Source organism: Lepisma saccharinum, chromosome 22 (assembly GCF_977018435.1).
Source record: "Lepisma saccharinum chromosome 22, izLepSacc3.1, whole genome shotgun sequence".
NCBI lineage: Eukaryota > Metazoa > Arthropoda > Insecta > Zygentoma > Lepismatidae > Lepisma > Lepisma saccharinum.
This window is the reverse complement of record NC_139250.1, coordinates 51,219,692-51,246,363: the sequence shown is the minus strand read 5'-3', so window position 1 is coordinate 51,246,363 and position 26,672 is coordinate 51,219,692. Positions and strand designations below refer to the sequence as shown.

At 38.9% G+C, this 26,672-nt stretch overlaps 1 protein-coding gene across 4 annotated transcripts in view; it reads right to left on the bottom strand.

The window, feature by feature from the left end:
• Positions 1–454: 454 nt before the first annotated feature.
• Positions 455–26,672, bottom strand: part of LOC146004622 (uncharacterized) — a 106,306-nt gene continuing 80,088 nt past the window's right edge. For all 4 annotated transcript variants that reach the window (XM_083143508.1, XM_083143507.1, XM_083143509.1 and 1 more), the window contains exons 5-7: positions 20,972–21,178; positions 12,516–12,623; positions 455–891 (exon numbers count right to left, since the gene is read on the bottom strand). In XM_083143508.1, coding sequence (XP_082999634.1) covers positions 750–891; positions 12,516–12,623; positions 20,972–21,178 — 457 coding nt within the window. In that variant the 3' untranslated portion in view covers positions 455–749. The remainder of the gene's footprint in view (positions 892–12,515; positions 12,624–20,971; positions 21,179–26,672) is intronic.

Genomic DNA, 26,672 nt, shown 5'->3' with positions numbered 1-26,672 from the left:
TACCAGAAACAAAGCTAGTTTTTTTCTTTTCCTCTTGTTCTGTCTTCTGATAAACACCTTGAACACACAGAGCAGTACAGGAAGGAAATGCACATGATGCTAAGAATAATATAATCGCCATTAATCATCATTAATGAAGATCTGCTGTGCTGACAATTTGGCAATTCTGGCAAATACCAAAAGAGCTGATTCCCCAGAAATGAATTTAAAATGGTTCGGTGCAAACTGATTGTAATGTAAATGTCTACAGTTTCCATCATAAGGCACAATGTGCAGTGAGGTGATCATGTTACCTCCCTTGTGACCGAGATCAAGTCATGTAGAGTCCATCTCTACATAGACAGTAATATGAATTGGTTTGCTTCACACAACTGAACACAGCATTTCATTTTCTCCAGATAAGAAGTGTTGTTCGTTGTTTATGTTGACTGAATTGGATTCAATAATACAAAAATTGAGGCAGTATAAAGATTTATTTACAAATTTTTAATGTAGAATTACTCAAAAACAAAAATCTTCCAAATAAAAGTATTTCTGTAGTGCCCAATACACTACTAGCTAGTTCATGGAAAAATAGTCATGTGCACCTCTGTATCATACATTCCAAACTAAAAATATGAATTTGTACTATTTTCAAAAAGAAAATGAGGTAATTCCCTGTCCTTTTTCACACACACATGTGAAAGCTTCAACACTACGATCATCAATACACTTAATAAAAATTTCACAAACATCCAAATATTCGTTCCTTACTTTTCCTTAACAACTTCTATGACGCTGTCATCTTCCTTCGGTGGAAATCTTAAGAATTCATCTAAAGGTGGTCCATCCTTGCCCTGTGGATCCAGCGGCAACATTAAAATGTCACCAACCCAAGTAAACATGAGTAATCTGCAATAAAAGAATTCAAATTGCAAACATACATACATAGGAATAGGCACCAACGTAGAAATTCATATACAATAACCCGTAGATGTTGAGGCTCTTTTCAGTGCTATTTGCCTAAATGCCAAAGTTTTTCGGCGTCAACTTTGACATCATGTCCTACTCAACCAACCATTTATATCTGAGAAACTATGAATATTAGAGTTATGAACCATATTTCAATTTGTTTAATGTAGATGAGGCCATGAGCAGTGACAGATTAAGGTGGGTGCTATTGATGCTGCAGCATTAATTAGGCCCATTCCTGAAATAGGCCCAGATGAAAATAGACGAGATTTTTCTGAAAGCTGAACAGTTTTCTTTTGCTATATTAACCTGAAAAAAAATCTTAGAATGAAATTTGGAGTCCCAATTTCGGACACCTAGACACAGCGTTACTTATTATACAGTTACTATTATTCTTTGTGCTGTGACATAACTATAACGTCGTCATGTTTATTGATCACCAAAGATTTCAAGTTAATGCTTTCAATGCAACATCAGGCCCAATTTCATCTTAATCAGGCCCTGGCCATGAGGCTATTCTCATAGTGGACTCTCACACTTGAACAGATGGAAAAAACGAAAAACTACGGAAAAACTAGTTTATTTTTATTAAAAATGAACTTTACCCCAAACCCTGTAGACATTCTTGGCACTTTAAAAATGTCTACTTTATGGCATAGTTAGGATAATTGGGACTGGACCTACAGTTTAAAGTGTGATCTAAACCACTGTGCAATGTGCCTCCAATGTAAAGGCAGCTGGAACATGGTGCTGATCACATCACCTCTAAAATGACAGAGATCGAGAATGTGTGGGACCCTAACCCCCCATACATAGTTTCCTTAACCATATATCAGGTTAGAATGTAATGATCATAAGTTACAGCAGTTTAGTCTATTTATGACATTCTTTTCATGGGTTAACGGTCATCCTTCTGATTTGCAACCAGACAGTGACAGTATGTTCTGATGTCACATCGTGACATTCGTGGGGTAAAGAGGGTTTCTTGTAGGTATCAGGAGTGGCACCAACCAATGTCTAAGACCTCAGAGAATTTAATAAAATATATATTGCATAAATGGGTCGTTGTAAGGATGGTTGCTAAAATACAGCACATTCGGTTTAGCCTGAGCTATGGCATGCGCAAAGGGGGAAATTTGCCATCTGCTGCTCACAGAAGCAGTGTTGCAATTTGTGTAAGTTACAATTCCACCAGACATGAAAATGGCAAAGACTATATGCTGTTGTCTCATTTAAAAAACACACAAAATACTTTTGCAATCGTTTAACGTTCAACACAAGACCACTGTCAGCTTCTTTCTTCATAAGTGTATGCATGTTGAGAATAATTTATCTACTCTGACTGTCCATCACTTTGCTTCCTCCAATCTTCTTTGCAGTTGTCACCTCAGTTAAATAAAAACACCCTAAACAACACAGGTCAACAATCACCTTCCTCGCAGTAACAGGATCTGCCCACATGGGAGGAAGAGGAGCATGAGGGAGGATGCCTCTTTATGACAGACAGACAGGTGCATTTCAGAGGCTGCTTGCTTAAGCCTCCTCCTGCATGGTATATCCATCAACAGCCAAGGTTCCACAAAATGCTTGCAAATAAATATTGTCACTGTTTACTTTTTGGATTGTATTTACTTGAATTCATACTTAATACAAAAGTCTGATGACTAGCGGCATGGATATTTTATTTTTGACAAAAACATAAAATGTTAAATAACACATTGTAGCATTAATTTTTCATGTTTTTCAAAGGTGTGAGGTGCATTTTGATACCATGTTACGAAATGATGGGAAATAAACTCTTAAACACGAAATTTAAGGTTTATTTACTGATGCAACACCTTCTGAGGTCTGAATTATCCTGTGAGTTATGCAAATCACAGAAAATTGATTAATTCTGCTGTAAATATTTGAGACGCAAAAATGGACTCCACACAGGAATAAACTTCATACTCTAACAACTATAAATTAGCTATTACAAGCAAAATGTTAATTTTTTGTAATAAGTATAGTTTTCACACAGGTTTTCATTCACCGTTTGAACACTAAATTGCCATTTCATTTACCGCTTTTGATCCAGAAATATGCCAAGTTCTTGTACCAAAATAATGATATTTTATTCACAATAAATATGTGGCTCTATTGATGACATATAATGTTCAAGCCACTGGTTGTATACTCAATACTTGGTTTATAACATTGCATTAGCAGAAACAGGAAACTTCATGTTGCATAAGCATCTGCTTCTCAAGAATATACAAGTGGGTCATTCCATGTGAAATAAACAAAGTCCTCAACCTTACATTTCTTCATTCATTTGAAATGGACATTTGGCACACTGGAAGAGCCACATGAGGTACGATAGTATGCAAAGTTGCAGATCCATGTCTTTTGTATTTCCGAAATTACAATGTTGCAAACTGTGCGATTTTGACCATTTTTTTCCAACATCATGTTAACTTTAAATTACAATATTTCGGCAACCAGGGCACCTATAGAAGCGATTCGGATGGCATTGGCAAGGTCCTGAAAGGCTCTATCACGTGAGATATAGTATACCTATGCCAGGGTAAAAAAAAAAACAATTGAAGGTGGTGTAAAGAAAACTTTGGTAGCAATTTTTTCAAAAATGGGTCTTTAAACTTTTTCCAAAAAATTACATGTCATACATACACTAGGGATGGCCAAACGGATCCGGATCCGAAAAATCCGGATCCGTTTGGATCCGGATCCGGATCTGCTTGGATCCGGATCCGAGAAATCCGGATCTACTTGGATCCGGATCCGTAAATTCCGGATCCGGATCCGAGAAATCCGGATCCGGATCCGAAAATCCCGGATCTGGATCCGGATCCGAAAGTTCCGGATCTGGATCCGGATCCGAGAGTTCCGGATCTGGATCCGGATCCGAGAGTTCCGGATCCGCGGATCCGGATCCGGGTCTGAAAGTTTCGGATCTGGATCCGGATCCGAAAATCCGGATCCGGATCCAAGAGTTTCGTATCTCAATCCCATTATAATATTACCACACCTTAGTCCTACAAGAATTTTTTTCAAGTGTTGTTCCTAAAATACTTTGCTACGCATCGGCTAACACACTCGTGCACAAATGTCCGAAGTGATTTTGTAAATGCCATTGAAACGAATATGTATTCATTCGAATGTATTGGAAATGAAAACACACATAAATGTGAGACATTCCATTCCAGGATGAAACCTTTAACACATATAACAAGATAGAAATGTTATAGAAAAATTATACAATTGTTCTACAGTTACAGTTTTACAAATTAAAATAAAACATTATAATATATGTAGTGTTAAATAATTACAAAGTGTAAGACTAACAAGGGAGGTTATCTAAAGGTCCCCCTCCGATTTCCATGAAACTTGGCAGTATAGTGGGGCCCAAAGGAAGAATTACGTGTTTTTTTGTTTCAGCTAAAAAACGGTTTTAGGGGGCAAAACCCCCTCAAATGTCAAGATGAGGACAAATTGAAGTGAGGATCTGACCCCTGTGTCTTTCCGATTTCCATGAAACTTGGCAGGTGTATAGTGGGGCCCAATGGAAGAAATACGTGTTTTTTTGTTTCAGATAAAAAAACGGTTTTAGGGGGCAAAACCCCCTCAAATGTCAAGATGAGGACAAATTGAAGTGAGGATCTGACCCCTGTGTCTTTCCGATTTCCATGAAACTTGGCAGGTGTATACTGTATAGTAGGGCCCAATGGAAGAAATACGTGTTTTTTTGTTTCAGATAAAAAACTGTTTTAGGGGGCAAAACCCCCTCAAATGTCAAGATGAGGACAAATTGAAGTGAGGATCGGACCCCTGTGTCCCCCTCCGATTTCCATGATACTTGGTAGGTGTGTGTATAAACGGGCCCAAATGAAGAAATACGTGTTTTTTTTGTTTCGGCTAAAAAACGATTTTAGGGGGCAACCCCCCTCAAATGTCAATATGAGGACAAATTTAAGTGGGCATTTGATTTGTGTGTCCCCCTCCGATTTCCATGAAACTTGGCAGGTGTATAGTGGGGCCCAAAGGAAGAAATACATGTTGTTTTTTTTGTTTCAGCTAAAAAACGGTTTTACAGGGCGAAACCCACTGAATTGTCAAGATGAGGACAAATTGAAGTGGGGATCTGACCCCTGTGTCCCCCTCAGATTTCCATGAAACTTGGCAGAAGAAATACGTGTTTTTTTGTTTCGGAAAAAAATTTGTTCTAGAGGGCAACCTCCTCTCAAATGTCAAGATGAGGACAAATTGAAGTGGGGATCTGACCCCTGAGTTCCCCTCCGATTTCCATGAAACGTGGCAGGTGTATAGAGGGGCCCGAAGGAAGAATTACGTGTTTTTTTGTTTGAGCTAAAAACTGTTTCAGGGGGCAAAATCCCCTCAAATGTCAAGATGAGGACAAATTGAAGTAAGGATCTGACCCCTGTGTTCCCCTCCGATTTTCATGAAACTTCGCAGGTGTATAGAGGGGCCCAAAGGAAGAAATACGTGTTTTTTTGTTTCGGCTAAAATACTGTTTTAGGGGGCAAAACCCGCCTCAAATGTCAAGATTAGGACAAATTGCCGTGGGAATCATCTGACCCCTGTGTCCCCCTCCGATTCCCATGAAATTTGACAGGTGTATAGAGAGGCCGTATGCCCCCTGTTTCTTCCTATGCCATATTTACGTGGTTTCGGGGACTTCAATTTCTCCTCATCTTGACATTTGAGGGGGGGGCTCTATACACCTGCCAAGTTTCATGGAAATCGGAGGGGGAGACTTAGACCTCCCTAGTAAGTAAGTGTATTAATTAATTACAAACCGCGCACCTGAGCACACACACTATATATATATATATGTGGATCCGAAAATTCTGGATCCGGATCCGAAAATTCTCGATCCGGATCCGAAAGTTCTGAATCCGGATCCGAAAGTTCTGGATCCGGATCCGGATCCGAATCTGAAAATTCCGGATCCGCGGATCCGGATCCGAAAGTTCTGGATCCGGATCCGGATCTGAAAATTCCGGATCCGCGGATCCGAAAAATTTTAGGATCCGGATCCTAAGGATCCGGAACCAACCGGATCCGGATTTCGGATCCGCCAGGATCCGGATCTGGCCACCCCTAACATACACTAGTACTCAATAACTGTACAAAATTTGGAAATGGAACGCCAATGGGATCCGGAGTTATGTAAAATTTAGGGTAGGGTATTGTAGGTTAGGTAATGAATGATCACAGATTTTGATAAACAAATTACTGATATTCAAAAGTAAAATTGTAACAGAAATGATATGCAATACTGATTGAATTAACGTACATGAATAGGATGTTTAAATTTGCAGTTATTATACATACAGGGTGATTCAAATGTCCGGTCCATAGAACTCCTATTAGCGTACATAGCGATAAATGGAAAGAGGGGAAAGTTATTGGTAATAGGAGAGTTTCAATCTAGAGTGCTTGAATTTTTAACATATCGTGCACTGTTTAGGTTGTACACTGGTACGAGCCTCATTGGTAGCCGAAAATGCCACATGCTTGGCCCTGAATACTGCATGGCATCGCAATACAGTACAGGGTAAATTAAGAATTGATGACAATAATTACAGGTAAACTAAACAAATGTTTGTACTGAAGTATAAAAATGTGAATGTGTGACACGAACAGTGGCACAGTGTGAAGTACAGTCAACTCTCGATTCTACGACCCCGGGTATAACGACCCTCTCGAAGTAACGACCCTTTTCCCGGGAACCATGAAAAATTTAGAAAAAGTTGAAAAATTTCGAAAAAAAGTTGAAAAATTGAAGGAAATCGGCCGAAAAATGCATCTCTTTCTCCCAATCATTCCCTTCACGAGCGCTCTACCGCTCACAATTGGGTCTGAACTAAAATTAGACACCACCACACCATGCTTGAGTGATATCCAATAGCACTTGACCTCTGCCCCCCCCCTCCCTCAAGCGCACCAATGTTACCCCGCACCCGACAGCCGCTATCCAATGTGCCAGGCTTGTTTTGCCACGCTTTCTCTTGGATACGCGAGAAGAGAAGATCGAATGTGCTTGGATGTTATTTTAAATCGACCTTGACTTGTTTCCTTGTCCTAAGAGCTGCTGAAAACTCGCAGGTGAGGGGGGGGGGGGGGAGCAGCCCGAAATGACTGCTGGACTTGCAGTCTTTGCCAATGTGTATGGCAGGTCAAGCTCTTTCATCGATAAATACACCACCATGAGAGATAAGATCGCAGGAATGTTCCAAAATACAGATGCGTGGCGCCTGGAAGTCTGGTCCATCTGTCCAGCTCTGACCTAGATTTCAGCAGGTTCCCGTGAGTGAGCAACTCTCGACCTTGTAACCCACAACTTCCAGTAACCGCTTTCATTTAAAACATGTTCTTTGTTCCCTGCAACACTTCATAAAAAAGCGAAACTGTTAGAGATAATCAAAGCCACATAGGCGAACTAGAGATCGTCAACCTGCTTAATGCGTTGTCATCCAGGTTTCCACAAAAGTTTACTTCGATCTTACGTGCATCATAACTCCCGTTTCCCACTTCATACGTTTTCCTAATTGTGTCGTAATATCTGCCAAAAAAGTGTTCCGTTGGCTGACTGACTTCTCCCCTTTTTCCTGTCAGCAAAGGGGGGAGGGGCGATTTTTTTGCTCGTGTGCGCACACGGGCTGATTACAGGCGAGGGTGGAAGTGGACCCACCCCTCTTCCTTTAACGTCTAAAATGGGGCAACCAGTTCTGGATATATTCTTGAAAATGAACAAAAACAGAATAAAAAAAATAACCCTCCCCCCTTTTCCCAGCTTATTCTCTGCCACTGGTATGCACGGCACCTCCCCCCCCTTTTCCCAGCTTATTCTCCGCCACTGGTGTGCACGGCAATGTTGATAATTGCAGAATTCAGGTCTTTTCTTATGCTGTTGTCTGCATAGGAAATATTACCCGTATTATTGTCTGTTGCATGGTAAAACGTAAAGCAAGGGACATTTCTTTCTTCTTTACACTACTGTTAAAAGTTCCGTCTTCGACAGTTGCCAGTTGCGTTATCTTTAAAATGCTGGGATTTTTCTCTTCCGCCACCTGTTGCTCGAACTTCCAACCTGTCTCCTTGTTTTTACGATGCAGCTGGCGCCAATGTTTTGTCTAGCGTCTCAAAGCTCTTGCTTGCCGATAACAGCAATGACTCATCCAGCGTGAAGGAAAAAGTTATTGTTTTGAATCTCGCAAAGCTGTTTTCATTTGACGATAACGAAATTCGATCTCCAGAAAGGAAAACAAGAGTTAAAACAACTTCATGTTCTGCGCCTTCTGATAAGCAAAGTTGTAAATTTAATTCACATCCGCTTTTCTTCAGAACCATTCATGTGAAGAAAAAAAAAAGTACTCAATGTAGGAATGGTCGCTGAGATCGATTAAAAATACATTATTCAAGGGGAAAACTTTTGGAGGAGTGGGTGTTTGACATCAGGAATACTCCTAAATCCAACATTAAATCATCGATTAACGTGAGAGTAAATAACGATCTACCATTTTGATATGTAAAAGGGCGCAGTTTCATAAAGCTTGTTTTAAGTTCATTTTATGCTGATGGGCTAATCAGGACTAAATATACAGTTTAAAGTGAAATTCAATTCCAAACCTAAATGACTTTCGACTGGGACTGTTTAATGACGTGTCCTAGAATACGCATTGGGTGAAGACAGATCGCAAGTTGCACGTTTCCTTTTTCACACTGGATAACAATGCAAGTCAAGGAAGGAGTTTAGACTGCTCCCTTGAATGGGGAAGGAGGGTGAATGAAGTTGGTTGAAGCAAAGAAAACGTATTTTTTTTTCCGATGTAATTTACACAGCCGAACCAGAACGAAAATTACAGCCCCGCCCTTTTTTTTTTGTCTGGTGCCTATAAAGGTTGTGTGGTTTCTCCCGAGACATCTAATCTTACCAGTTAATCTTGTAACAGACAATGCTCCACTAGACACGTATAAAATCCAACATTCATTCTGCCCGATTATCTCCCGACTTTTGCTGGCGCCAGTGTAACTGGTGTCAAGATTCTTCGAGTTTCGCTTGCAATAAGCAAGAGATTGTTTTCCTTTCCATAGGTCTCGGTGCAAACAGCTTTCTCATGAACTATAATTATAAGAATTTCCTGGAAAAGCAACGACTGTGCGCAATTGAAAGAAAGTAACATTATTTTTTGTGAAAACGTTTTCATGTTCTATTTTCCTTCTCACAACACGCATCCTGTGCATAACAGGTTGTATAACTACCAGGATAAATGGTGTTACCATCTCCTATGCATCTTTGCATCCGTTTGAGCTCCGTTTTTAACAGAAAATTGGGGCAAATTCCAATAACGACCCCTTCGAAATAACGACCCTTTTCCCGGGAACTGTGAGAGGTCGTTGAATCGAGAGTTGACTGTACTTATGTATTGCAGCCTGATTCTCATTTCTGAGCTTTTACCCTTTCTAGAGGTCGGGAGAAAGGAGAGGTCTGCACATCACATGTTCACATTTTTAATACTTGCTTATTTTGCATGTAATTATTGTCATCAATTCTTAATTTACCCTGTACTGTATTGGGATGCCATGCAGTATTCAGGGCCAAGCATGTGGCATTTTCAGCTACCAATGAGGCTCGTACCAGTGTACAGCCTAAACAGTGCACGATACATTAAAAATTCAAGCACTTTAGATTGAAACTCACCTATTACCAATAACTTTCCCCTCTTTTTATTTATCGTTATGTGGGCTAATACCTATGGGACCAGACTTGTGAATCACCCTGTATTTATAATAACAGCGAATTTAAACATCCTATTCATGTATATTAATTCAATCAGTATTGTGTATCATTTATGTTACACTTTTACGTTTGAATATCAGTAATTTGTTTATCAAAATCTGTTATCATTCATTACCTAACCTACAATACCCTACCCTAAATCTAATATATATAACTCCGGATCCCATTGGCATCCCATTTCCAAATTTTGTACAGTTATTGAGTACTAGTGTATGTATGACATATAACTTTTTGAAAAAAAATTAAAAGAGCCGTTTTTGGGAAAATGGCTACCAAAGTTTTCTTTACACCACCTTCAATTCCTTCTTTTACCCTGGCATAGCCATGCTATATCTCGTGTGAAAGAGCCCTTCAAGACCTTCCCAATGTCATCCAAATCACTTCTACAGGTGCCCTTGTTGCTGAAATATTGTAATTTAAAGTAATTTAAAGTAAACATGATGTTGGAAAAAATGGTCAAAATCGCAGTGTGCAACACTGTAATTTCAGAAATACAAAAGATATGGATCTGCAAAGTTGTATATTTTCCTACCTCAGGTGGCCCTTCCAGTGTACCAAATTTCAAATGTATCAAAATATGTGAGGTTGAAAACTGCCTCTTGATTGTTTGATTTCACATGGATGCCCCAAGTTTTCTTTTTTCAGGGGAAAGGGGGGGGGGAATAATAGTTTTTCACTGAACTTATAACAAAATCAACCACAATGAGCACACCCTAGTGCCTTCATGAATGTTCGGTTACAATTGTTTTGGAAGATCTCATTACTGTTAAACAAGTGAATGTGGTGAAAAGAGTGTAAAAAATGTACATTCTTTTGTGAAATATTCTTTAATTTTTGTTATTTGCTGCTTTCATTTCAGCTGTACAAATTCTGAGGCACTAAAATGCATTACCCTTTTGCCGCCCAAGGCCTTTTTCACAAGTAAGCCTCTATTGCCCGAGCCGATTTTGAGCAAAGTGCAGAGTTTCAATTAAATGAGTGTAGATCGGAGGCTAATTGCCCTAGAGAGATGAGTGATATAGCGATGTACGCGGAATGAACCAGAGATTCAGACTATATCAATTTTTTGCAAATTCGGCGTATATGTGGTGGGGAGGGAGGGGGCTAACTCTCAAAATTCCAAAATTTCGGGGAAAAAAATTTTGTTCCCCCACCCTCCCCTCAAGCAAAAAGTACATGACAGTGTCGACATGCACATGGAAATGATTTCTAACATGTAAGGAACACAAAAATATTTGCATTATTATCATATGACCAATGTAACTTGAGTTATACCCCCAAAAGGAATTGTCGGCACGCCACTGATTCAAGCTTCAAAATGCAGCGGTATCTTGAAATGACTTTAGCTCAGAGACTATTTGCCCCGGAGATATGAACGATATACCGTTGTACGCAGAATGAATCACAGATTCAGACAATATATAATTTAGACACATTCGGCGCACATATGGAGGGGGAAAGGGGGAAATCCCCTTATTTTTATTTTAAATGGGGTTTCTCCCCCCCCCCCCCCCGCCCCCCGAAAAAAGGGATATGAAAAGTTCAAAATGCACATAGAAATTATCGCTGACAAGTAAGGAACACAAAATTATTTGCATTATTATCATATGACCAATGTAACTTGAGTTGTACCCCCAAAAGGAATGGTCGGCATGCCACTGATTCAAGCTTCAAAATGCAGAGTTACATTGAAATGACTATAGCTCAGAAACTAAATGCCCTAGAGATATGAAAGATATACCGTTGTACGCAGAATGAATCACAGATTCAGACGATATATAATTTATGCACATTCGGCGTACATATGGAGGGGGAAAGGGGGGAAATCCCTCAAAAAAACTTTTCTTTAAAAAAATGGTGTTCCCCCCCTAAAAAAATGTCAAAATGCAAAATTTATGCAAATTTGGCGTATATATGGAGGGGGAATGGAGAAAACCCCAAAAATTATTTTAAAAAATTGTCACCACCCAAAAAATGTCCTTGCACTTGGGCACAAAACGACAAATACGCACAACATTCACGGACGAAAAGCTAGAACGTAGTGAAAAATGAGCACCAATTCTTGCAGCTGCTTGAAATTCTATTTTTAGACAATGCTGGGTAACCCCTGTTGCCACTTGTGGACACTTGTGCTAAAAAAAAAACAAAGGTTTCCTTCAGCGCACTTCGAAATTCCATTCTCACAACGCAGATTCAACAACCAGTTTTCCCCCTCCCCTCCCCCACCCCCTGCATGCGACCTCATGGAAAACTTTCATTTTGACATCGGATACTGACAAACAAGCTTCCTTCGAATGCACTTAGCAGGAGGGAATGCAAAGCATTGCTTTAGAACAACAAAGCCGGTCTTCCTTTGTCGGCAAAAATTTGACGTTGAAAAGAGCCGCAAAAGAGAAGTACCTTTTCCCACCTTTTCCCCTCCATTTTCATGAAGACAAAAAAAAATGCAAAAAACCATTTCTGTTAAATACATATGTTAGGGACAATATAAAAAAATAAAATCGAAATACTAGCCAAAAATAGAAAAGTTATAACGTAAAAACTACGACCTTGACACAGCATCTTGATCGAGACGCTTGGGACAGTGAGGGTTACATTTGGGTATCTCGTTCGAGACGTTTGGGCGGCAAAAGGTTAAGTACATTCTGTAAGTGACATCTGTAGAAAATTCCACTTTGTATGAATGCAAATAATTAGAACTACTAAATTCAAATTCAGATTTAATAAAAATATTAATTACCTGTTCTTAATGGTATCATGCCAGGCTTCGTTTTCCAACAACAGGTCTCGGAAATTATCTGTAGAAACAATAATTCCACCCACTGTAGCCGCATACTGAACGATGAATCTGCAAAACATGCACAGTGTGATATTTCCACAACAGAACAAACATTACCAACCACCACAGCACAAGGCAAAATAAAATCTCACCAAGAAGATAGCCTTTGTATGCACTAGTGAATGTACACTGATCAATAGTTACTAGTACATTATAGTACTAAATGCACGGATATGAAATTAGGCAGGTGGCAGAAGTTTGCGCTGTTGCCACGTCGAAACAAAACCCTGTGTTCGGAGGTTTAAGAGAATGAAAGATCTTGTTGTATAGAGCAACCACACGAAAAAGAACCTTCCGCGAAAAGTCTCCGCGCAGCTTTCCCTTCTTCTGTTCAGCATGGGCCATAAAGAAGAATGCTCCACTCTCCCCCTCCATGCAGGAGTACGGTGCACAGTAGTCGCGGGTCTGTGCAGATTTTTGTGCTTGTGGTTCCACTATTAAGTTGATACTTGTAAAACAAATGTCAATTTACACGATCACCAGTCTGTACTGAATGGGACTTGAAAGTGCCCCAGAGAGAGGTTGGTCTGATGCTCGAACTAGGCAACACAGCCTAGTTGGTGTTGCCACACAGTGCGTAGACACCGGCCACCTTTGTCCCGCTCTCGCCTTTCCCATATCTGGCACCAGTGCCATTCTGCTCAGTTGCCTGTTTTCATGGCCGTGATTAGTATACTCGTCTCAATTAGTACTCCAGCATTTTATTTCTGTACACAATATATTTGTAGAAGATACAATTCAAACTACAAGTGTATCAATATACAATGTACCCGACATGCTTACTTATTTCCTGTTACTCCGCTACGGAGCATAGGGCCTCAACGAAGCATCGCCAGCGGACTCTGTTTCCAGCCATCTTCCTTATCTCATTCCAGGTCTTTCCTGCTTCCCATATTTCTTGCTCTATTGTCCTTCTCCAACTCATTCTTGGCCTTCCTCTCCTACGTTGTCCTTGTGGGTTCCAGCTCAATGCTTGTCTCTCTATTGCCGATGGATCATTCCTCAATGTGTGGCCAATCCACTTCCACTTTCTTCTTTTGATCTGTATTGCCACCGGTTCCTCTTGCGTACGTCTCCATAGATCTTCATTTGAGATAATATCTGGCCAATATATTCCCAGAAGTTTCCTTAGGCATCTGTTTATGAATGTCTGTAGGTCTTTAGTATTTTCTTTGTTACTAACCACGTTTCACATCCATAAAGGAGAACTGACTTCACATTAGTTCTAAAAATTCGTAGCTTAGTTCTTATTGAAATTTCTCTGGCTTTCCAAACTTTATATAGCTGAATAAATGCCACATTTGCTTTCCTAATTCTTGATCTAACATCATCTTCTGTTCCCCCTGTATTTGTCACCAAACTCCCCAGATATGTAAACTCCTTAACCTCTTCAATATTTTCCTCATTCAAGTGGAAATTTTCCATCTTTTTTACATTTGTTCTTAATGATTTTGTCTTTGTACTATTTATCTTTAAACCAACACTTTTCCCTTCCTTATCCAAATCTCCTAATTTCTTTTCCATATTACGGTATGTATGAGACAGCAGACAAACATCATCTGCAAAACACAAGTCTTCTAGCTGTTGGGTGAGACTCCAATTTATACCTCTCCTTTTTCCTTCCGTTACCCTCTTCATTACTTTATCAATTACCATCAGAAATATTGTTGGTGACAAAATACATCCTTGCCTTACTCCTGAAATAACTGGTATTGGATACGTAAGTATTCCCTCATGCACAACTTGGCATGTGGAACCATCATAGGAGTTTTTAATAAGATCAATCATATGTGCTGGAATGCCATATTCTTTTACAATTGTCCACATTTTCATTCGATTTACAGAGTCAAATGCTTTCTGGAAGTCCACAAATATAAGGTACATATTAGAGAAATATTCCATACTCTGTTCTATAATAATACGCAGTGTATTTATCTGATCTATACAGGAGCGGTTGCTTCGAAAGCCTGCTTGTTCTCTCCGGATCTTTTTCTCAACACATCCTTATTACTAAATTCGTTAACCCTGTACAATAAACCTACAGTCAGTAGCGTAGCAAAGTTACCTGGGGTCCCACTGAAACTAAAATATTTGGGGCCCCTGCAGAAAATTGAAGTACCTTGTCACACTATAGTTAAAAATATCTCAATTAATCTGAAACACGTAGCAGGTGTGAACAATGTGAGAAATTTGTCTCAGTTCTTATTTGAATATGAAAAGGCTTTGAAAATTTGAGATGGAAAGTTACATTTTAAATACAACACACAAAACAAATATTAGTGGTAAAAGTTCATGAATTACTAAGTTTTATTGGTTATTGTGTCACAGTGGTGGCGATTGGGTTCCAAAACTGAAGGGGGGGGGAGGGCAAGGGGAGTTTACTCTTCCTTGGTAGATAAGGTTTTGCATAGTGCGGAGGCAAAAGTGGCATAAAATGGGGGGCAATTGTCTCCCTAATCGCCGATACTCATTGTGTGGCAACAAGAAACAGACTGGTCGAGCAACTGAATCTTCCTACTGAATTCATAACTGTAGACAATTTATACTCGAAAGATTTATATCTATAAAGGTGGGAAATGAGGGATTTCTTTCCTATTTGAGGCGATCAGCAAGCATTTCTGAGGGCCCACAGGTTAAGTTGGCAGGGCTCCTCTGATTGAGCCAGTACACCCCTGCTTTTTATCGCAGACATCGTCTTATGATATGTTACAGGGAACCCACTCGACCACATCCCCCATAAAAATATAAAACAGTACGTTTTTTGTCATGCCCATTGACTAGTACAATACAGTAAACGTATTCTAAGTTCACAGACAAGAAAAAATAGATCGGGTGTTTCTACTTAGTGGTCATATCAGTGAATTTCGAGTTCTAATTTTGTCATTGTTGACATGCTTTTGTCTATTTTGTATTTCTTTTTTTTAATAACCGACATTTTCTGTTGGATTTGTGAAATTATATAAAACTTCAGGAGCTTAGAGAGACCAATGCGAGGCCCCTACACCTACCCCCCCCCCCCCTGCCCCTGCATCGCGGGGATGGCTGCTACGCCACTGCCTACAGTACTAGTCACAGCAATACACTAGAAAACATGGATATTTCAGTACATCAATGTACAACTATGAAACATGCTTGGAGAAGAAACACACATTGAAAAAGGTCGAGGAAAAAGTGGATGGGTGCTGCAAGGAGAGCAAGTGATGATATGTAGCACATCAACTGTGCAGACAGCACCTCATTTACCGAGTAACGCATCATTAGGGACATTGAGTTTTCATGATCCACGAAAATGTGAAATGTGAAGAAACGTTGCAATTTCTAACATTCTGCAAATAACTACATCACCAATGATGAAATATGTGCAAATTTTATTCGCGAAGTAACGCGAAATGTGTGCTTTTCAACGAAATTAACGCCTTTTCATGAAATAGCTGCGAAATATCATTGAATTAAGTAGGAAACGTGCAAAAACCGGCAATCGAGGCGGTGTGTTTACACTGCCGATTTGTGACAAAACAGTTGTCTAAAGTAACCTACTACTAGCAGTTGTAAAAAAAATGTCTTCAATCACATCGGAAAAAGCTGCAAATTGTGATTTCTCATGTGCATAGTCTCCATTCAAAAAGTTTGCTAATTGCCATGCTCATCAAGCTGAATTTATCTTATTCTCTTCACAGCTGTCAGTTATATTCAACTTGCTAGATGCAGCAATGATTTCAGGATTAGTCTGTCTGCGAAGAGTAAGATAAGATAAGAAAGGCTTGGAGAATGAATCACCCTCCCGCGAAGCCAAAACTTAAACAAACGTACTCTCTCAGTGTTCACCATTTTCTAAGTAGATTCATTGTTAGACTTGAGAATATATAACACAAGCAGATGCTGATCACAAAACTTATTACTTTTTTTTTAATATGTTCTCACCATTCAAAAGTGTGTGCCGAAAAATTTTTTACACCACTGGTATATACCGCCAACCTAACATTTTTTTTACCGCTCTCCTCAGTTTATTTACCATAACTTTGTCTCCCTACGCATCATTGTTTACTTCCAATTGTTGCACAATTGTGGCAATATGGGAAACCCAGCATGATGCAATTTTCCTCAGGTTGTTTTCACCGAGATTTCCAAACTCCTTAAGAAATGCACTTACCCATTGTGCAACCATCAGACATGGCTAGGTATTGTTGCTACAGGCTTCATGCAAGTCTCCAACCCAACCCCTCTTTTCTGTTATGGCATTTGTGATATGGTTGTATTTAGAAGTGCATCTTCCATAACCAACCATTGACTGCTTCCCCAGCTTTGGCCTGACTTGTGTCAGTGTAGTGCAAGTGTCACAAAAGCTATCAGATGGAATCACGAAAGTTCAAACTGCATCCTAGTCCACAGCATTTGGAGGTGCAGTTGCCAATGAAACAGAGTTATAAAAGCATGGACACCTTGCCAAGATATGCTTGTCGGACTCGCTATGGAAGCTGGAGGCAGAAACTATAGTGGTGGTTGTTCAGTTCTGCATGAATCATAAAATTGCACAAAATGGAAGTTGCGGAGGTAGAACTCAATGGCAAGTGTGTCATTCAATACTTCAAATCACAACTTTTTCAAGTAAGTATTACATGGGTCATTCCATGTGAAATCAACAAGGTCATACACCATACATTTTTTTGATTCATTTGAAATTTCGCATACTGGAAGGACCACTTGAGGGACGAAAATATGAAAAAGTTCAAGATCCATATATTTTACATTTCTGAAATTATAGGGGTGCAAAATGTGAGATTTTGACCATCTTTTTCAACATCTAGTTCATTTTAAATTGCAATATTTTGACAATCAGGGCTCCTTAGAAGAGATTCAGGCGGCATTGTAAATATCTTGAAGGGGTCTTTCAGAAGAGGTATTGCATGTCTTTGTCAGAGTAAAAAAACAATTGAAGGTGGTAGAGAAAATTTTGATAGTAATTTTAGCCCTGTACAGTGGGCTGAGGAAGGGCTAAAAATTCTGAAATGAGAATCAGGCTACAATACGTGCTTCACACCGTGCCACTGCATGTATCACATAAGTCTTTCTACTGCTTCAAACACTGATGATTTAGCAAGTTTTTGGATCCAATTTGTGATGAAATGAGAATTTCTCTCAATGTGATACGGTGCAAGGAAAAGCAGATCAAAGTAGGCAAGTCATATCACAGGAAGAGAACAGTGACCTCCCCAATATTGTAGCGGTAGCGTTATCGCCTTGTAATCAGATTGGATACCCAGTGGAGGCACATAGTGGTTCGGATCCCACTTTAAACTGTAGGTCCAGTCCCGATTAACCTTACTGTGCATAAAGTGGACTTAAAAACAAAAGCCAGTCTTTACAGGAAGAGAATAACAGGATGGTGTGTGTTAAAGTACATGCAATGGCAAGATTACACACAATTTTAGGTACAACATCCAGTGTATTGATAATGGAAAACTTTTCTTGCGAACACTATCCATGCAAGCTTCATTTAAACTACAAACTTGTGAAAACCTCAAGGAATGATTATTGAATATTCTGTGGGTGCATGGCATCACATTAAATGAAGTGCATTCCATTACAATGGACAATGCCTGCCGCAGGGATGCAGTTAAGACCTCTGGGACGAGGAGACTTCATGAGAAAACACTGACCTGGCATCAAAGTCCCGGTAATTATGTCTTAAGTGGCACAATATGTTCCGCACATACACTCCAACTTGCTGCATGTGATGTTTTGCAACAAGAACCAGCAAATCCTTGACAATAGAAGCACATATCATTGCGAAGGTGCTTATAGCACAGAATATGAGTAACTTGCTTAAGTTCCTCAAGATCTTGAAACGACGTACGGGCTGCTTTACTAGACGGGGGTCTGCATATTACATGATCGTGCAAGTCAGTTTTGTGAGGACATAACTTCAAGCAATGGGTTATTGCATGTCTGAACAGTGGACAAATTTAGAATTTACAAATTTATTGGAGGCTGCAGGGCAAGCAAATGGTTCCAGAAGATTGCTGCACCATCTGGAAAGCATGCCAACTAGCCGTGTAACATTGAACCGCAAATATTCTTGTTATGAAACAACAGTCATTTAAGGTAAATTTCAAGACATTTCAAACAGTAGATAACAACAACACACGATAATATTATTGGTTCATATCAAAAAAAGGAAAGAATAATTATCATTGATCACATCATTCTGCATGCTTGGTTCATCTTTTTATTATTATTATTGTTGTAACTGGATGTATTAACTGATTTCCTACCATCTTTGAATTTTGTCATATACTAATTTCGAACACTCTAATTATAGCAAATATCTGTTAGTAAAACAGCAATGTTCACATCTGCTGATCAGAGAAATTTTGGGGGTTAACTTTAACCTCTCATCACAGGAACTTAAGCTTAGTCCAACTTTTATGCAAAACAGAATCAGAGTTCAGCATGACTGCCAGTCAATTTTACCGGCTAATCCAGGATCAGTTGTTTTATACAGTCAGTCCGAAGAGGTCCTGCTCACAAAGGAAGCTTGATTCAGACTAGAGTGCTGCATCAAGGCTCTTTTGCTCGATCGTCTAATAGTTTGCACAGATGGTGCTAGATGGCTTACAGAATAGACTGTTTCTTCGCTCGAGCATAAACGATCAGTATACGAACATGCTTCATGAAGCAAGAGATGCAGTGAAATTGAAACTTAAGTGAGCATAGTCATCATCTCAAAGTTAAAGTGTAATATAGTCTATCTTATCCATACATACCACTATATGAAAATGAATAGATGATAATGGGCTGAAACTACCAACACGAATTTTACACATACATACTATATTTGTACGATTATTGTCACATTGAAATGATATTTGATGTTCTATATATTCGAGCGAATCACGCTCAAGCGTGGGAGATCTGATCGAGTTTGAGCGAGAGAAAGTGGTCCAATGCAGTACTCTAATCCAGACCTATTACATGAAAATATGATGACAGGGCCACAAGATTTTGTTGCCACTGTTGGAACTGAGTAATGCAGTTTGCAAATCAGCATCCAGTGGTGACATCTCAGTGACCTGCGTTACGTTGTGCCTGTTCGAGTGATGCCAGGAGAGATGGCCGGATTTCCAGGATTGTCAAGTAAGGAGATTAGATTAAAACTTGAGGGCTGGGAAAATAGCTCAGTGGGGGTGGATGAGAAACAGTAACGAAACCCAGCTCTCAATACGGTATGAGTGGTCATTACTCAGACAATGAAGAGACATCCCAACCCCTTCCATCTGCTTCCTCTAACTGGCAGGCTTCCGAATCTGGATCTCTGATGCATGCCCTGGATCCAAGACTAGCTTGTTGAATGAGAACTCATTTCCCTTAGACTCTTTCAGACTTTTTGTTAATGACAAAGTTCTCAATATTCTAGTGGTGAAAACCAAAACGTAGATGACCACATCTGAACACTTCTTAGCTTGTCCCGAGTTACTCAGGGTGGCCACTATAGGACCATCATAAAATTCAAGTAGAATTCCCAGTTGTCAAGGCAAAATTTCAAAAAATTCAAGGGTATAAGCAGATGTTTTCTCTGTTTCAACCTTATATATTACAGCCTCTCACCACCCACTAACACACACAAATATATTAACGATATAAAGGATCTGTGCAATTCCAATGTTTCCAAAAAACCTAATCCAATTAAATTAAATGGCATATACACTATACTTAAAATATTTCATTTAAGTGCAGAGTTTACTCAGGACAAAAAACATCTACAAGCACAAGTTTCAAATGTTACAGGATATACTAATCTACGAAAAACTTTTAATTGTATAAGAATTTCAACTCAAATTTACGTAACTAAAACTACAAGATATCTTATCTTGCAATAATCTTTCATGTCAGATAGATTGTTTGGCGAACGACACTAACAAAGTAAACGGATTGAGAGAATTATGTTCTATATTCCATGCAGCATTCTTTTCATTCCGCAATAAAAGCTAAACCATGAAAAACTTGCCTCAGAGCATTTATAAATATGTAATAATGTAATGGGCTTCGAATTAATAAAAGTTTTAATTTAACATATCTGGAGAGAAAAAATCAGACAGAATACCCAGAGACAATAATTTGTGTATAATTCTCGGTGAGTACAGAGAGCCACCCTGTATTAGATGTGGTGTGCCATTCTGCATAATGCCACTTGTCATGGAGTGACCTCAAGTATCTCTACTGCACTCGGCAACAGAGGCAGAGGGTGTGATCTTCAATTGTCAATTAAGTACAATGGTGTTCCTCCACCAATTTTAACATACATGAACGTAAACATTAAGGTATTTGTGCGCAGGCCACGCACTATGATAGAAACTTACCTATCATCGTAGGAAGATCTCATTTGGCCATCCACAAAGCGACTAGGAGTGAACACCACCAACTTTTCCTTGTTCAGGTTTTCAAGCAAATCATTTCCCTGTTTTCTTCTGTACTGCGGCACGAAGGCCACAACTTTGTGTCCTCTTTTTACAAAGTAGTCAATACATATGGCAAGACCTTTTGTTGAAAATGTTTTATTGCCATGGCTGAAAGAAAAAGGTCACGATAATTAAAAGTGGTAATGTATAGGGTTGAACATAAGGAATTTTGTCATATTTTTTTGTCACAGGAAGTGCTGCATAGAGTAACCTTGTAGACTGATAATAAATTTTTACTCTACAGATAATGTACAGATTACAAATTTACTGATATTGGCATCCTACAATCTGATATAAAATTGCAGGTTTTGTAACAAGAGACTGAAATATCCTCCAGGCAACTGAAATACGTTAAATTTGAAAGTAACTTGCATTTGCACATTTACTTTACAGAATAAAGTACATGATTTTATAACTCTATATTTAGGAATTTTACACTAGATTTCAAGTTATTTATAGGCATACTGCATCAGTAAATTTATCCACAAACCAACATGCTAGTGGTTCCCAAATGTAACTGTGGGTTTCAAGTTATAAAGAGACGCTCTTTTTATAAAAGAATGGTAGCATACCAAAATATCAGATTTTACTTTTAACTACTGTATTCTTATTTTTCTGGGAATAATATATGCTGTGTGTTGTGATGCAGTTTCTTTCACGTTCGCTTCATTTTGGGATAAAATTCACTATTTAATATCATGCACAGGATGTTCTTTCTTACTGCAAGTGGTGGGTGCGGTCATTGCATTCCAAGTCATGCAAAGAAAAAAGAAAAAAGGTGAAAGGTGCCAACATACATCACATTTGTTTTTTAAAGATAGATCTCCTTTTGGATAACGAGGGTTAGTCAGGTTTCATTCATTTAAGAAAAGATGTACATTTTGGAAATCTGTGTGTTTACTCACTAAATATATTCTTTTACAGTAAAGAAAAAGGGTATAAAAAACTTACGTGAGTATAATGGTTGCAGATGAACATCCGGGGCAGCTGAAAAAATTCCAAGATGCCGAATTGCAAGCACTGTTGGTTGAAGACTATATGCTAACACACAACAACTGGCAGAGAAGTTAAATGTTGGTCTGCAACCATTATACTCACTCACGTAAGTTTTTTATACCCTTTTTCTTTACTGTAAAACAATAAGAAAAGATGAGTCACTAATAACTGGTAATATTATAAAACTTTTCCAGCTGATTGTAACAAAGATAAAGCTAACATTCTGTACACAAGAACCAACCAGGAATCTTTGCTTAAAGTGTGCTTAAGAATCTATTGCAATTCATCACAGGAGATTTTGTGCAGAATTTAAGGGTTAATAACATTTAGAAAGCAGTAGTTACAGACTTGACACTGACATTTTTTTTTCGAATTTTTTTTTGTTTGTTACTGACAAAATTTCCAACTATTGAATGAAAAAGGCAACTTCACAGCCTTTAATTAAATTTGGCATCTTTACTGTGCATGGTAAACTTCGCTACTTTTCCAATGTCCACGATATTGGCGCCCACCCAGTGTCGAATAACATGGGTACCTGGGGGAAACCCTAGGGGGTAAAGGTGGTCAGGGGCGTGATGCTGATCACATCACCCCTACTCACGACCGGATCAAGAAAGTGTGGGGCGTTACCCCCACACCCCCTATACGCCTTCATGGCATGGTGCTATGCACAGGGGAGCACTTTACCTTTTACGAAAAAGAAAGAAAGAAAAAAAGTCAGACTGAATTCACAGAAAATCAAGATCATCTGAAAGAGAAAAACATGGGAACATTTTCATTTTACAATGTTGACATTATTCTAAGTTTAAATGTATTTCAAAGCATGTGCCCTGTGCAGTGCATGCACATGTGAATAGGTAATATAAATCTGACACAAATATTTGAGATTTACTTTAAAAAAAAAGTATGCAATGGAGATTATGTTTATTATATCCATAAAAATTTTAACAAAATGGCACAACATTGCACTAATAGATATATCGGACCGGTAAAATTTTTGGTAATTTTACTGATAAACCTATTTGCTTATATTGGCTGATACTGCTAGAGTACCAATTAATCTTTCCTATCCCTAATATAAACAATAACTATTATTATTGCGTTAAAAATTCATTTCAGCTCTGGACCAAGGAATTGCAGCAATCTACCAGGTGTGCAGGTTAATAATTCTTAATTTCATCGCTGGAAGCAAGGTTGGTGCACAGTCTCAACTGTTACGTCAATGTGCTGCCAGGACAGTACCTGTCAAAATGTCGTGGATGTGCAACCGAGTGATCGTGATCGTGATATTGGGTTTGTGTGGGAAACATGTTGACTTTCAAACCAAATAAGGAGCATGTGCAGCACGTCCTGCTTTTCTTGTTCAATCAAAAGAAAAAACTGTTACAATGTCCTAACGTGCAAGACGTGTGTGTGCGTTGGTTTCGACGATTCAAAAGTGGCGATTTCGACTTAAAAGACAAAGATCGCCCGGGCCAGCTGAAAAAATTCCAAGATGCCAAATTGCAAGCACTGTTGGTTGAAGACTATATGCTAACACAACAACAACTGGCAGAGAAGTTAAATGTTGGTCGCCAAACCATATCTGATCGTCTTCATGCCATGGGAAAGATCCAGAAGGCAGGAAAATTGGTCCCACGTCATCTGAACGACAGACAAATGGAAAAGCGAAAAACGGTGTGTGAAGTGTTGCTTTCTCAGCATGAAAGTCTTTCTTGCATCGGATAATGACTGGGGACGAAATATGGATCTACACCGAGAACCCAAAATGCAAAAAGTCATGGGTTGACCCAGGACAACCTTCAACATCGACTGCAAAACCCAATCGCTTCGGACGGAAGACAATGCTGTGCATTTGGTGGGATCAGTAGGGTGTGGTGTACCATGAGCTTCTCAAACCAGGTGAAACAGTGAATACCATTCGCTACCATCAACAACTCATCAATTTGAACCATGCATTGATCGAAAAGTGCCCAGATTGGGCGACAAGACACGGAAAAGTGATTTTGCAGAACGACAACGCCTCATCACACACAGGGAAAGGCATCAGAGACACCATTCCTGCACTTGGCTGGGAATTCTTGCCCCACCTGCCATACTCACCAGACATAGCCCCTTTGGACTACCACTTGTTTTCATCAATGTCTCACTCACTTTGCCAGCAACACTTCAACAATTACGAAGATGTCGAACAATGGCTTGCTGACTGGGTCACCTCAAAATGTGAACAATTTTTCTGGAAAGGCATCCACAATTTGATGGACAGATGGACACATTGTACGGCTAGCGATGGCGCATACTTTGAATAAAGCATTTGTTACCATTCTCCCCAGATACACTTGTTTTCTTTCGGATCAATTAAGAATTATTAACCGGCACACCTGGTATTCACCAATTTGGCATTTATGAACTTTTAAATTTTGTGTACACATACTTCAAATACGTACACATACTCTATATGATGAGAACTATCCAGACACCCACCTGAAAATTAAGTACAATAGGGTCTCGCTTATCTGACATAAACGGGCCGGCAGAACGTCGGATAATAGGGAGGTGTTAAGAAAAAGCCTATTAAACATCAAACTAATGTTATAATTTTGTCCAGTCTCTTGATTGCCTCAAGTTTTTGTTTCATCGATACCACAACTTTCTTTATTTTCGTCGCCATTATGTACTTGCATAAATTTCAACTTTTAAACAACACAACAACGTTTGTCAAATTAACACACACAGACACATACACATGTAACAGACAATAAACCGATTCACATACAATGATAAACTGCACTGCACTGAGTAGCGAATGACAGACACATGAGTCATAGTGTAGGCGGGCGCACCACACGGTAGAGTTGGGAGAAACTAAAAATAGACTACACTCATGCTCTCAACTTGCAGTTCTTGTTGCCGATTGATGATTTTTTTTTCCGGTGGTATGTCGGATAATACGGAATGTCAGATAAACGAGACTCTACTGTACAAGTTTGGGCCACCCTCCATGGAGAACACTGGCAGTCAATATGGTGTTGGCCCATCCTTAGCCTTCATGACAGCCTTCACTTCCGCATGCATACTTTCTATCAGGTGGAGGAAGGTTTCCTGGGGAATGGAAGCCCATTCCTCGCAGAACGCCAAAATCAGATGAGGAATTCATGTGGGTCGGTGCGGTCTAGCACAATGTCGGCGTTCCAAAACATCCCAGAGATGTTCTGTGGCGGTCAAATCAGGACTCTGTGCAGTCCAGTCCATTAGTGGGATTATTTTCCTGTAGTTTATGGTTATTACAAGCATAAGAAAACAGTTTTTCGTTGTGACGTTTCAGGAGAACACACGCTCCCTTCATCAGACATTTATTTTCATTTTGACTAAAGATAGTTATAACAATGGTTAGCAATTTTTTTAAACAAAAAGAATCCATTATATAATGGATGTTGTCAATGTTACATTGTTGTAATATAGCAACTTAACTGTGAAAAGAAGCAGTCTGTTTTATTTTCATTTCAGATAAAAAAAAAATTGATCACATTATTTTTTATTTAAAATTATGAATCCCAAATATCATCAGGTAATTCAAAGTCATCATTGTTTTCACAAAGTATCTTGATGTTTTCTGTTGCATTAAATTTTAAAGATGGTGGCTTACTCCATTTGTGAAAAAGAAAACTCCATACTGGATCTATGTTACCATTTTCATTATTCAATTTATTCCAGTGTTCTTCTGCAATGAACGAAGCTTCCCAGACATTCAACTCTGTTTCCCGTCAATCTTTTTAAAACCATTCTCTTTTTAATCAAATGCTTCTCTTCGATGATGTGAGCTGACAAACCTGTTCTTGGGTTTAGATTTATAATGTCCAAATCGTGTTCGTGCCATCTTATTGCCAGGTTTGTCAGCTCACATCATCGAAGAGAAGCATTTGATTATAAAGAGAAGGATTTTAAAAAGATTGACGGGAAACATAGAGTTGAATGTCTGGGAAGCTTTGTTCAATGCAGAAGAACACTGGAATAAATTAAATAATGAAAATGATAACATAGATCCAGTACGGAGTTTTCTTTTTCACAAATGAAGTAAGCCACCATCTTTAAAATTTAATGTAACAGAAAACATCCAGAGACTTTGTGAAAACAATGATGACTTTGAATTACCTGATGATATTTGGGATTCATAATTTTAAATAAAAAAATAATGTGATCAAAATTTTTTTATCTGAAATAAAATTAAAACAGACTTCTTCTTTTCACAGTTAAGTTGCTAATTACAACAATGTAACATTGACATCTTTTTGTTTAAAAAAAAATGCTAACCAATGTTATAACTGTATCTTTAGTCAAAATGAAAATAAATGTCTGATGAAGGAAGCGTGTGTTCTCCTGAAAGGTCACAACGAAAACTGTTTTCTTATGCTTGTAATAACCATAAACTACAGGAAGATAATTCTACAATGCAAGCAATGCATACATACAAGAAAAACATTAGTGGGATGTTGTAGTATGGACGGGTACTCGATCGTATTGAAAGACACAATGGTCATCTCTGAATTGGTCTTCGATGGTAGGCAGCATGAAAGCGGTTAAAATGTCAACATAAGCATGTGCCATG